Source organism: Anser brachyrhynchus (assembly GCF_964034855.1).
Source record: "Anser brachyrhynchus genome assembly, chromosome: 1".
Taxonomy (NCBI): Eukaryota; Metazoa; Chordata; class Aves; order Anseriformes; family Anatidae; genus Anser; species Anser brachyrhynchus.
In genome coordinates, this window is record NC_137694.1 from 118,814,022 (window position 1) to 118,828,528 (window position 14,507).

At 44.8% G+C, this 14,507-nt stretch overlaps 1 protein-coding gene across 3 annotated transcripts in view; it reads right to left on the bottom strand.

Annotated features, from left to right (window-relative positions):
* Positions 1-6,124: 6,124 nt before the first annotated feature.
* HSF2BP (heat shock transcription factor 2 binding protein) overlaps positions 6,125-14,507 on the bottom strand; it is a 31,134-nt gene continuing 22,751 nt past the window's right edge. For 2 of the 3 annotated variants that reach the window (XM_080608262.1, XM_080608261.1), the window contains exon 8: positions 6,125-6,837. In XM_080608262.1, coding sequence (XP_080464388.1) covers positions 6,629-6,837 — 209 coding nt within the window. In that variant the 3' untranslated portion in view covers positions 6,125-6,628. Of the gene's footprint in view, positions 6,838-7,058; positions 7,482-14,507 lie in introns of those variants that run through there. The other variant, XM_080608263.1, reaches the window with a different exon arrangement.

The window sequence follows — 14,507 nt, forward strand, 5'->3', positions numbered from 1 at the left end:
GAAGAGAAGCTATACGTTTGGGAAGAGAAGCGATCGCTGTCGGTAGCTTCTTGTTACCGAACAATTTCCAAGTGCATGGAGAGCTCTGCTCTTCTTTGTGTCAGGCACGGTGTGAAGCTGCAGCTCCCCAAATGCAGCTGCACTCCTTCAAGCTGCAAAACGCAAAAAGACGGTCACAGGAGCACAAATGATTCTGTATGCATGTACTGGGGATCTTGCAAGCACTACGGCACGCCTACACATGCAAACTGGAGGTGATGTCCACAGAATGCAGGTTTGTAGGCAAGGAGAGCTCCTCCACACAGCCCCAATTCACATTGTATCCGGTATCATTTAAAAAGGAGCAAATTCTTCTGGGGATGCTCTTAGGCAAGTCTGAAACTGGGCTGTTTTTACCTGGCTCCTCATAAGCCAAAGGTAACGTGGTGTGAGCTGCAAGGACGGCCGCAGGCAGATGTGCCCTGTGGGACACAGCCACCGCAGGGGCAGGGGTTGTGGGAGGCTCACACAACCCTCTGAGGAGCCCACCTCAGCACCACATCACGGATCAAAGCCGGGTGCTGTGAGCAGCTCTGCACATCTCCAGGGGCAGCAAGGCGGGGGACCTGCAAGCAGGGCAGGCTGGGGGGGCCTTTCCTCGCCACCCCACATCCATCACCCCAGGTATTTTAATCAGAGCAGGCATCTCGTATAATGCTAGCATCACTTTCTGGCACAGAAGAGGCCCTGGGGATTTCGGCCATTCCCTCTCCCCCCAGAAGAAAAAAAAAAACAACAAAAAAAAAACATGCAGCTTGGGCAGTTTGCTTGCCAGTGCTGCTTGTGCCAGTGCGCCAGGCCGGAGCAAAGCCAGCCCAGCTGCGGGGACAGGAGCAAGAAGCATCTGCTCGCACGCCCTCCCCTCCGTGCTCTGCTTGCTGCCGCTGCCGTCAGAGGCTTCGCTGCCTTTATCGCTCACGCTGGGCCCGCTTCCAAGCAGCAGGTCGCAGCCACACATTTGTAGTGCGGCAGGAGTCCCTCGCCTCGTGCTGCAGACCTCCCTAAGCTCTCCTGGGCTGATTAAGTCTCCTCTTACGAACTTTCGTGGTCACTTACGCTGCAGAGGCAAGGGGCGCTGGGCTTGAAACGCTGCAGGCAGCTCAGCCGCGTGTTGAGCTGTCCTTTCGTCAGAGAGCTGCCCTGAGGTTCCCTCCGAGGCACGGAGGATCAGCATCAGCTGCCAGAGGTGCGGCAAAGCCAACTTACACCCACCGAGCCCCGGCCCCAGGAGCAGCTTTCCAGGTTTAAAAGCTCCCACCCTGCTGTGGCAGCAGCTTGGCTCAGCTCAGAAGCTGCCTGGCACCCCCACAAAAATATGTCTCTTTTGCATTCGCTGCATCCCTTGCGCCAGACCAATTAAGCCCTGCTGGGAGCATCGTCAGCAGGACGGGTACTGCCTTACAGCCCCTGCGGGGACCTGCACCCACCGGCTGCCCCTTAACACCCCCGTGCTTTGCTTCCCTCCTGGGCCGGCCTGAAGACCCTTCCCCCTGTTTCTGTTTCATCGTCGTCCCTGTGGTGTCACCTCGTAGATATTTCACCTTACATGTTCTGGCCCATGCTAAGAGTATTCCTGGCCTGACCCTATAGTGAACGCGCAGATCCAGACTCCCACCACAATGACCCGGAGCTGACTGTTCTTGGTCTTTGAATGCCCACCGCCCTCTTCCTCCTTCCAGCAGTTCCTGGAAACGCAAAGGCTGAGCAAAAGGAAGAAGTTCTCCTGAAGACCCATCCTTGTGCTCCAAAGGCCCCAAAGAGCCCCAAAAGAGCTGTAAAAATGCCAGGGACAACGACAATAAGTCTGCTACAGTATACTGGCGAGCACTGAGGAGCTGGTTGTGTTGAACAGCTCTCAGACACCCGATGGCTAAGCCAAAGTGTCCTCGAAATTTAGTGTTTCCCTCCTTGGGGATCTCCAAAAGCCGCCTGGGCATGGCCCTGAGCATCCTGCACTGGGTGGCCCTGCTTGGGCAGGGCTTGGAGCAGGTGGCCTCCAGGGATTCCTGCCAGCCTCAACACTTCTGTGATGCTGTGAAATTGACTCTGGACACCCCAGACTGCTCAGGACAAAAGGTTGCAGAGTCAAGTACTGGGCTTTTTTTCCTGCTTTTTCAATTTTCTGTTTTGTGCTAATACAGGATGACTCTTACACTTTACTTGACACCTGTGGCAATACAGCAACAGAAGAAAAAAAGGCATTTATATCTCTGCAGAGAGCTTCAAAAACCTCACCTGCTTTTCTAACACCCGCCACATTCCTCGGCCTTAGTTCAAAGCGACACCCAAGTGGCATGAAAGCCACTTGAGTAGCTCAGTCGGACCTGACTTTCCCCGTTCAGCTGGGAACCAGGCAGGTTGTGTTATATCCTGCCCTCCCCCTGCCCTTGTCGAGGCCCTCACCAACCCTGCCCTCTCCTGACTGCAGCCAAACAGCATGGAAAATGAAAAGCACACCTTCAAAGAGATTGAGCACCTGGCATCAGAAGTGCTTTAACTGCAGTCGCGCCCACAGTAAAACTTATAGTCCTATAAATTACATGTGGGACTGTAATTTGGTCAAGGTCTTTTTAAGGTTTCTGACCCAGCAAGTTATAGGTTGTAAAGGTCACCATAAAGCATTGGAGAAGTTAAAATCTGTACGACCTCAAGACTTTTCTGATGACTTTTATCAACTGCAGCTTGGAACTCGTATATTGGAGAAGGAATTGCAGAATTTCTTGCAGGAAAATGACGCCCAGAATAACACAGACATGTCCAGATGCAGCTTCCCTGGTGGTGCTGTGACTGGAAGGGAAGTGGCAGCAGCTCCTTGCATAGCCCATACCTTGTGGTGTGCAAAGGCACTGGGCAAGGTTAACAGAGGAAACAGAGGTCCTTTGTTCCCCAGTAAAACTCCCTTCTCCTCACCGCCAGCATCCCTCCGGACTGGAAGCAGTAGAAGAGATGAATCACCCAGCATTTGCACGACTTGTAAAATCTTATCAATTCTGACGTCCAGTTCTGCTAATCACGGCATATCACAAGTGCAAATGTTAACCCAAAGGAGCTGGCGCAACCAGATGAAATGCAATCATCCGAAAGTTCACTTGTGGCTGTGCGACCAGATGACCACCCTCGGCCATTCCTCCTCCTACCTACTTCCCGCTCTTAAACAGCCGCAACGGGATGAGGTGTCTTGAGCACTAACCCACCGTCCTTGTCGCAGGTTCCTGGCAGCAGGCCAGCGTCAGCAGGCAACCACACACCATTTTCCCTTAGGAACGGGACAGCTGGCTGCCCTTCTCATCCCAGATCCCGCAGGCCCCTTCAGAGGACACTCGTGCTGCCGTACCTGCCGCTCGGAGCCTCTGGGGAAATCCAGAGGTCTGCCTTCGGGCTGGTTCTTACTGTCTTCTGCTGAGGTTTTCCAGTTCCTTCTCAGCCAGCTCCTGCTCAAAACCTACCTAAGGACCTCCACAAACAACTGCTGGGGCAGTACGTTGCATAGACAAATTCCTTAATTTACAGACAATATGTTTAGAGGCTCCACACTCATTTTTCCTTTGCGTCTAATCAATCATCAGCATCAAATATGAAAAGCGAGCATTTCCCCAGAGTGTCAGTGAACTGACGTAATTTCAGCAGCTTTGTGCGCAGTACATAAAACTCAGAGGAGTAAAGTTCAATTTTAATTGTGCGGCTGATATTGTGAAGTAAACAGGGGTTATCTTCTAAAGATTTTTAACACAGATTTTTAATCTTTTGAGATGGTTTAGCGTAAGAGTCAAATTCCTCCTTCAGCTATATCGCTGTAGATCTGGAACAACTCTGATAATCTTCTCAGTCCAACACCAAACTCACATTTTCTTGTTCAACTGAAACTGTGAGATTGTGCAATGGAGGAAATGACATTAATGGAGTACCTCCGGACTTTGAGCAGGGCTACTGAAACTAGTGCTTAGTCTGAACTGCCTTGTCTCCTGCAAGCTGGTAAGGTGGCTGATGAGTTACTATACAGAACAACCCCAAACTTTTCAACAGGATCCAGAAAAAGCATCCAACAGATGAAAACAGAGGGGAAAAAAAAAAAAGGCTTTAAAGCCACCATTTCCAAAGCCTACATTAAACTCTGGTTTTAACCAGTAAAGTTTCCTAGTGGCCCACAGTTTCAGGCTCAAACTTCACAGAAAATTAAAACCAAAGGTTTATAATGCATATTTTAAATGGTTTTTAACTATAGCAGGACAATATAGTGTCATATTGTGTTCTATATACCACCCATGTTCAACTCGGAAATGTTTCACAGACAGGGTGACTCTTCCTCATTTATCAGCCTTGCATAATGATGCCCTTAGACCAGAAAAAGGACTTTCTCAAGGTAGGTGGATCACTGATGGTGAGATTCTGAAGAAGCAGTCCCGGCGAGCTGTGCCTGAAAAACAAGGCATCTGGGAGACAGTCAAACACTTATCTTTAGATCTGCGCAGCCTGCTGGGCAGAACTGCAGTGTCCGGACTCACCTGTTTTAACGTGGCTGGTAAGTGCTGAGCACACCCGAGGTTTTCGGTGGACACACAATTAAAATAACAGCCCTGAGTGTTTTGCTTCCTGATTTCATACGGAAATTAGGTGCAACTGCATTGCTTGTCCCTCTTCATAATATTTGCACGTGTCAGTCAGCAACCGGCAAACCTGATAGAGGGAGAAGACCTCCCAAAGAAGCTCCCTCAAGCTCCATGAGCAGCTAGGGTAACAGCAGCAAAGACCTAAACAAAAACGTTTGTGGGGGCAAAGCTGGCAGAGCAGTGTACGCCCTCCTTGGCAGCAGCTAGCCAGCCCACTGCCATAGGTTACTAACCTGACCACGAGTGTCCACGTCACCCTCAAGTGCACTCCACGCAGTCCCTTGGGTGGACTTGGTTTCATAGGGGGAAGGGCTGGAAAGGACAGGAAGGTTCTCAAGAAGCATCTCAGAGCCGTAGAACATGAGGTTTCACCAGTTCTTCTGCTCACAGAACTACTTTCCTCTTTTTCTGGTATTTACTGGCTTCCAAAAGTTTGATGAAAGATTCTCATGAAGAGATAGCCATTAAATGAAAAGCGGATGCCCTTTAGTGTTCCTTAAAATTGAACGCTTTCATGAGTTGATATTCCAGGAAATTACAGGTTATCACTCGGATCCCTTTAGGATTAAACTCCATGAGGTACAGCTAGGATGGCAAGATAAGAAAACAAATCCAAAGAAAGCATGCTTTAAAGAAGATTTAAAGCCTTCCAAAAATTGTTGCCTGGTAAGATCAATGTAGTCTCGAATCAGACACAGTGGAACTCCATGCAACGCTTTCATGCATGTGAGATCTGTATCTTGTCCTTCATATGAAATAGTCCCAAATCAGACTGCTACCATCTGTAGTATTTGAGACAATTAGTCCAAGTGATTTGAAGCCGATATATGGCGTTTCTAACTGCAAAAATTCATCATTCTGCAAAAAGCCTAATGGGAAATGCTCTCGTGCCTATACCTTAACCTACACTTTTTACAATGGTCTTCCTGTAAAGCTATGTGCCAATCACAATATTTAAATCCTATGTATTCTCTGTACAGCTGGATTAAAAGAAGTTCACACTGAGTTTTGTTGGTATGTTGGATCCACAGCTGAGGTACCACAGCTTTAGTATGAAAAAAAGTTGCTACCACAGCGTTGCATTTCTCATTTGCTATTCCCTCGAACAGCATCACCTATCTGGCTGTCATCACAGAAATGGACACTATTTTTTTCTAAAATAAATGTGTAAATTCCACCAATACCAAGCACGCAAATGTCTGCATGCACCAATGAGGTAACCAAGTTATACAAAGAGGCTCTAACAAGCAACACAGTTTTGAGGCAATGCAGTGCTGTTCCTGACAGAGGCAGTTTATTTGGCCTCTTCAGTGCACAACGAGGTACCACAAACAACAGTAATTCATCCCCTTTTTTTTCAGGCCTTTTGAAAAAAACAATGGCTCAATTTCTAGAATGCTTGGCAGCCACAAAATGGGTTGATTTGCTGGTCCAGTGGATTGATGTGAATTTTGAAAACAGAATCCATTACATGCCATAGAATGTGAGTTTTCTTTTATTCAAATGGAAAGAGAGGGGAGAAATAACAACAATAACACTAGAACCTGGGATGCATTCTGACACAAGCAACATTACGACAAGCAACAAAGTTTTCCTCCAATACAATAATTCTTCAGGGCGGACCAAAAGGATTATTTACCACTGCAATAAACAAGGTATTATCCATGTATGAGATGACTACTCTATTCCCTATATGTGATAAACAGACAACATAACCTGTATCACTTTGGAAACCCATTATCAACACAATTCTGCTCAAACTTTCTGTCTTTCCTGTCTCTACCAGATCACCTAAGATCATATTTGGACAGTTAAAACCCAACACATTTTCCTCAGCATTATTTTACATGGGTTAGCTAATTTCAGAAAGGGATTTTGTCAGAGGAACTTAGGCTGAGTTTTTTTCAGTCAAGACTCATTTCCAATAACTCTTGCAGCATAGAAACACAGGAAAGACAAGCAGTTGGTGTCATAGAGCTTTTCTATGCTTCATACTCAAGTATTTTAAGATCTTCAAGTAGTTCTTTTGCAAGTGCTTGCAGATCCGCATTGCGGCTCTTTGTCAGTGCGATGATGCGCTGAAATGGCAAAGTATCACGCATCTCAGAGGCTGACTTGGCTAATACTTCTGGCTCCAGAATCATGGACTGGAGGAGCCGCAGAACATGCAGACAAACTTCTGTATCTGGGTCTAAACATGGGGGAGGAAAAAAAATCCAGTGCTTATTAGAAGGGAGTCCAAAAACAGTAGCATTAAAGTTCGATGCTGCCATTTCTCATGACCCACCACGTAGGCGGGGAAGAGCTGAAGGACCGTAACTCGCAGCTGCCATGTGGTGCTGGCTGGTGGGCTCCAGAAGGAACCTGAAAAAAGAAACACCTAAGCCCTCCTCAGCAGCTTTCGGAGGGACAGCAGACAACCAGAAACCTTTCTCTTGCCTTTCAGATTTTGAAAAGGTTATAAATGAGGGCGTTTATCAACTTGAATTTATTCAGTCAGGAACCAAGATGTACTGTTGGATGCAGTCCAATTTAAACGCGCAACAAGCTATATCCCATTGCTACTCAGAGTTAAGAAACAAACAGGCCAACTAATCAAATCAGCAGTAAATCACCACGCTTTCCTTTAATTTTGTTTTACATAAGCCTTCAGGTTCCTTCAAAGCTCAATAAAATATTAATCTTTACAAAACTTTCTTGGTAATGATGTATCAACCTTTCAAGTGTTTAATTCAGTCTACACAAAATTGAAACGGGTACTGAAGCTAAGCGCTGTTGCTTGGGCTGAGGCAAATTCTTTTATTTGCTGGCTGATTTAATAACTACACCAACGGCCTGAAAAAGGAGTAAGGAGAATTATTCATTAAAGCATAAGGGGAAATGCTGAAAGCACCCAAGGGAGAAAATGGAGTAAGATGGACAGCAAAAATGACTATAGCTTTGAGCATGAAACTATCTGTTCAGATGGGAATTTTTAAGCAATTCCCATTGGCGCAAAGCTGAGGTACAGCATTAAAGAATGTGACATCTGATCTACTCCCACAAGCCAGCCATTAACTCTCTTCCTCCATTTTCCATCAGTAAATGAGATACGGAGGTCTTTTCTACCATATCTTCTTCCCTATTTAAGGTGTAAACCTCTTAAGAAGCCTTTCTCCTGAGAGATGTAGAGCGTGGTATAATCAGAGGACACAGGAACTGCCCCAAACCAACCAATAACACGCATTTCCTGAGTTTCTGTGCAACAAGAATCTTAGTCATTGGACATACTGGACAACTTTAGTCATTCAAGTCAGTATTTAAAAACAACAGAAACAACGATTAGTGCTGCACACCCCACAGAAGTGACCGTGCCCATAGCACAGCTGCTGCTACTGCTGGCTCCTGGGCTGAGGGCCCTACAGAATTCCTCTCCATCATCAGCTCCAACAGTAGCTGGAGGAGAAGTGGAGCTTTGTGAAGTGATAAGGAGTCATAGCTTCTCATGGAGAAATGCTGTAACAGCCTCACAGACAGCAAGACTATGTTGGTTTCTTGGGCAGCAACACTTCAGCAAACCCTTTTGAAAAAAATGTGCGTGCAGGTTTTTGGTTTTCTGATTTATGCTGACCTCATGAAAACATGACTAAAAGCCTTGAGTTCTTCCTTCCGATTCTTCCATTTTTATCTTCATGCCTGCTAGTCTTTTTTTTTTAAATTCGTATATTTTTTTCCAGGTATAATGTTCAAAGTCTGCACTTTTCATCTGCGCCCTTTCTCTGTACTTAGTATTCCTCGCTGGAAATAGCAGTAACAAGACACAGCCCAAATAGCCAAGAAGAAAGAAGCTTTTCAAAGTGAAATCTATGTAGCTCATTACAATCTTCCTCTGTGTGAGATTTCCCTCCATGAAATAAAGACATTAATACTTTTAGTGACTTGCAATGCTGCTGGGAAGCTTCATGCATGTAAGATGTTGTAAATCTCTGGATGAAAAGTGCTCCATTATTAATGCTGTTACAGGCATCTACATTAGTATTATCTGCAAGTGTTTAAAGGCTGTAGAAAGTAAAGAATTGATCAAGGAAGATGTGTTAGCAGGGGAGGTAATAAGATTAGTATCTGTAGGAGATCAGGAAATGACTTCCAGCTTGACTAGCAAGAATGTTTTCCAGTAAGAGCAAAGAGATTCTAGGAAGAATCTCCAACAGCAGCCAGGGAAGCCCAACAGCTTGAGTCACTCAAATGAAGAACACATTAGGCACTCAGGCACACAGCAAAGGAAGGAAATGGTCCTACACCAGAGGATGACATAATATGCATTTAACCTCTCATTTCCATTGTTGAGTATGTGTTCCGAGATGCTCTGAATTAAATAAATACATATGCCTTGGAATATGCTCCCTTAAAATTACATATGGTTTTGAGAAGAGTACTTACTACAGATAACCACATTTCCTAAGAGGATTTTTAAAAATAACCCTGGAAGTCTTTCTCTTCCCTCTCCAATATCATTAGGGATTTTTTCTGAAAGACCCATCTAGAGAATGCTCACAAGAAATGTAAGGAATCTTCATTATTCAGCATTATGTGCGTTTCAATAGCTTCCAGATTTAGTCATTTCTACACTAGCTGAGTAACATTTTGTTTGTACAAGGTGAAAAAAAATAAAAAGCTTCAGCTGCAATCAAATCACTGCATCACAACCTCCCAACAACTAGCACACACGTCTCCTACACTGAAACTTCAAAACCACAATCATTATTTCTGGGGAATAGGGTAGGAAATCAAGCTGCTTGCCTCAGTCGGGGATCACACGTGGAGCGTAAGCCTGCCACCCTCATAAAACGCTGATGTCATTTTAACAAGGTATTGAAGCTGCTGGAGTTCGCTGACGTTCTCTGAGCTGCCAGCACTACTGTTTGATGTCACTGGCTTTCAGTCACTGACAAAAGCAACTGATAACGCGGACAGGTTTTAGTCACATCTGTCATTAGCACCGTGCTCCCAGATGAACTGTTCCCTACAGCGGGATTTAAGTAATTGCATTACATCAATGCTAAACAGCTTATCTACAATTGCCTCTGAGCTGGGTGAACTCCATTTACACGTGCCCATACCATTCCCTGGCCACCCGAACAAAAGATTTATTACCAGCAAGCAGTTTACAGCTATGCCTATGTATGACAGCAATATTTCAACAGCTCCCCACCGCTGCTGCTAGTGTAATTCAGTTCAATCACTGCCTGATTCTAGCACAAAGGGGCAACCTCCCCCTCTCCTTTTTCTGAACCTGTCAGACTGCCTGTGTTCACAGCAGGTCTAACAGGGACACAGGGCCACAGCTTGCCCCGTGTAAGGTCTTACATTGCTAGCACTGGTGGAGCTGAGCTAATATCTGCAGCAATGCAGCGTTTTCAGGACACTTTCATAATGCTGATAGGTCTGAGGAGCCAAGAGGTGTTGCAATAAAGACACTTTGTGGGGAAGGAGCAGGGAGAACACTATGGCAGAAAAAAAAAAGTTTTGCTTGCTGTTGCAATTCTTACGGATACAAATGTACTTTCTCTTTCCAACATACTTTCCCCCAGCTCCTGTATAGCAGCTGGGCTTGCTTCAGTCTGCTCCCTGGCCAAGAAACTACTCTCACTATCAGTCAAGGAGTTCAGCTAACCAGAATCCCCCACTCTCCTACAGATACACGCCTGTCATGCTTTTATCAAGGAAATCCTTGAGAGAGACTCCTGGAGTCCAGACTGAAGCAGCAAACACAGTCCCAATTTGCCTGACAGCTACGTAAGGTGCCGAGAGTGAAAAGGAGCTGGCAGTGATGCTGCTCTGCAGCTGGCAGATCCTGGGTGAGCTGTTAGGTGTGCTCCCCAGCTTCCATCAATCCTAACTCGGGCTCCTAAGGATCCCCACGGTAGCTACTGAACAACAGCCCAAAGTCATGCTTTACAATGACAGATCATTTACCGGAGCTAAGGTTCCTTCCATATATTCACAATAGTTTCTCCTCAGGAGAACATCAGCTTGCACGAGTCTGCTGTTAAGTAGTTCTGAGGACCTGGTCAAGAACTCCTGCTCAGACGGTAAGGACAGCCACTTGGGGCTCAGCTGGAGCTCCATCTAGACAAACATCATTTGCAGCAGCCGCTCAGAGCAGAGCGTGGAAAAGGGGAAGCGTTTAGTGAGACCTCCTCTAGCCACTCTTCCAGCCTCTCGTCTAACAGTGGTTCAAGGACTTTCTGCATCAGAGCTGATATATTTGCATTCAAGAAAATGGATGTGGTCTTTAAGGGCAAGAAGGGCAATCCTCTTTTTTAGCGCAGTTTCACAGCCCAGAGACTATGAAACTGTTGAGAGCCTGACAGACTGGTAACTGAGGTTTTGATTTATGAACCAAAATTTGTTTTAATACAGACTCTGATTTATAAACAGTGGGGCTCTGTTTGTCCAGATGTCTTTTAAATAACATGCTGCCATGCAAATAACCTGACTTTCAAAAACTCTGACAGCCACAAGCAATTCAAACAGAAAAGAAAGGCATTAGAAACCTTCAGGGTTAGTCATGAAAAGCAAATACTGAAGGTTGCAGGCAGCATTAGCAAAATGAGAATGTGCTTCCTATAGACATTTATAAAGGAGCCCATCATTTGCAAAGAATTTGGATAAACAAGGTTAGATTTCCGTATGGAACTGTTGTGGAGGAAACTGAAGGGAGAGGTCTAAAATTAGTCCTTGTCTCTTGTCTTCTGTTTAATGAAGTACCTGGAGCAATTTCCCAGCTATGGATGGGAAATGTCACTGACATACTGCCTCTGAATTCCACCTTTCTCATGTATCCAACAAGAACATTTTTTTTAACTGCAATAAAAGAAAAAAGGGGAAAAATAAAACAGAGGTATGGGTTATTTAAAAAACAAAGCAGAGAAGAGCCCAGACCAAATCTTACCCATACATATTTGTTCGTAGATGTTCTGTATGATCAAAAATGAAAAACAAACACAGTATTTACTATTAATACCTGAGCTGACTGCATTTTCTTACTCTTCAAAAGATCGTTGGCAGAGGAAAGTCCCAATCTACCTCTTGGGGAACTACAGATTGAAAGTCTCATTGCATCCACAGAAGTAAAGCACCGGAAGAAAATAATACTGAAAAATCGCAAGTGGATTTCTACAGAAAATTATATAACATCTTTTTCTACTGCTGAGGACGGGGCTTCCTTAAATCTGAAAGTTACATAAAGCCTTTAGCCAAGATACCAACACAGGGATGGCAGATGGAAATGGAGAAAACTAAAGCTGCCTATTTTCTCCAAGACAGTAACAGCTGCTCCACACACAAATGGTGCTCCACAAGAAGAGAACTCTACTAATCCCACAAGCTGCTCCGCAGACAGAAATCTGAGTCATCATTCATTCACATGTTTCATGCTGGTGCCAGGCTGGGAAGGTATAGGTAGGTACAGGTGATACCTATGCAACACCAGTACCTATACAACAGCTAGATAGCTACCGCACTATTTTCTTCAGTGACCGCTGTTGTGTATTAAAGGATGCTCACCTTTCAGTACATAAAGGGGGGAGGAGGAGAATAGCCTATGTCACAAAGTGCTAAGGCTACAGAGAGCTGCAATACCTTCAAAAAAGTGTGTCAAACATTTGTTTTTCTCCTATTTTCAGTATAGCCTCCAGCAGAAGGAGCTATTAAGAATTCTTCCTCGTGAATGTGAAGACAGACTGGCTCATCCAAATTTTCTAAAGGCAGCAGGACAGACAAACCCAGTTTGCTGTTAACATTCTTACTCCAGCAGGAATCTTAATCAGGTTTACCTCCTTTCTCTTACCAACCGTGTCTTCAATGTCACGGCATATTTCGAAAAGCCTACTAGACAACCTGAATCAAATCCCTCTTTGCTTTAGGTACAGCAAGGGGGAATAAAGAGACTCAAGTTATTTATTAGTTGCTCTCTTCTTCACTGGATGGGAAGGACATTCTTCCTCGGGGGATGAGAGTATTGGGAAGGGACTGAAAATTCTGAGAAGGAATTGAGGGATTTAATAGCTGTGTACAAGCAACTGGGAGAAAAATGGCCCTGATGTATAGTATGAGGTCACAGGCACTTGTAGCTTGGTGACAGCAAAGCAAACAGGATGATTCTCTGAAAATAAAAAAGTCAGAGGATGATTTCTGGGGCCTCTCTTAGTGGGAACGCTGATAAAAGCTTAGAGAACCGTGGAAAGCTGAATCATCTCATAAGCCTTAACCAAAACACTCTTTGAAAAAGCTTCCTGCAGGAAGGCAGAGTATACAGGATACCCTGACAGCAGAGTGCATTGCTCTGCTCTTTCGTACGGAAAAAACTGTGAGACCTTATGCTGTAGCAACTCCAGATGTATCTAAGCTGAATCATGGCTAGCAGAAGCTGAAGATGCTGGCCACGGAAACAGCTGAGGAGCACGTGTGGGAGGGAGCTACTGGAAAAGTTTAGAAATGGATTAAATGTAGAGAAAAGGATAGAGATCTCACACAGAGTGACTGGAACAAGACTGGGTCTTGGATCTGACCTCTCATCTGATATACAAACTAGTCAGCCATCTCCCTTGACAGTAAGCAGACTTCCTCTGAAGTCAAAAATCTGAACCAGCAGATGTAGTTTATCTGAGAATCCTACTCATTTGCTGTAGCTGGAGAAAATTATTATCGAAAAGTAAAGGAATTAGCCATGCCCATCTTTTCCTTCCACCACCCTGCCATACGTGATTAACACTTTCAAAACATAGAGTAGCTTTTCAATTTCTTATTGCCATTAACAGCTGCAAATTATTTATAGCTGTGCCCCGTTTCATCCTGTTATACGACCTGGGAGCCTTCTTCAAACAATAGACTGCATCAAACAAGATTAGCTTCCTTGTCTTATCACAACATTTAGAAGGGCACACTTGGGAACTCATAACAAGGAACTCATATATAACAAGGTTTTTGAGGTTTTGGTTTGGTTGTTTGTTTTACTAGAGCAACAGCTTACGTATATATTAGCCGAACATAAAGTAAAAGAAAATCTGAACTAATGTATGTTAAATTTCTACGTATAGCAGAATAAAGGCTGATATACTCAGTTCTCTCTGAGAACGTGGTTCTTCTCAAACTACATTAAAAACTGTAAAACAGACAGGTGTTTTTCAACAGTGTTACCACTATTACCAAATTTTCTGAGGTCACAGCAGAGTGAGCCTATGGCAGTACAAAGCAGTAAGTTGTTTAGTGAGACGTATGAGTACCTACATTTTCTTTAAAATAGCTGAGGGAATTGTGAGAACGGTGAACAGCTTCCAGATTACCAGCCCAAGTCAAAGCTGTTCAAAAACTTCAATATTAAATTAGTTCCTTGAAAAAGCAGATGCAACCTCTGCCACTTCAGCTACCTTTTGTATTTACTTCTTGTATTGCACAGCAGTAGAGAGCCAAGATGACTAACCTCTCCGATCCTATGAACTGCACACCAAAATCTTCTCATGGACAAACCACAGAAACTTCAGAAACCCAAGACGGGGCAAACTCCAGGAGCAGTTCATAGGCAGGGCAGTGTCATGACTCTGTCCTTACTGCTGTCCTTACTGTCCCTGACAAGCTGTGCACGCAGCTGCCAGCCAAATTCCAACGCATGCTACCAACGTCAATCTCTGCTGGCTCTTACGCAGGGATTTGAAGCCTCTGAAAGAGCAGAGCCTTGATGTCAGTCTTGTAGCTGACAGTGGCAACAGAAGTCCTTGAAGTCCTGCACTGACCAAAGGCAAAGCTGGGAATAGTACTCAAGCCGGGCAAGCTCAAATCCTATTAGAGCAAAATGCCAGCCTTCAGCTGAAGAAGGGGTCA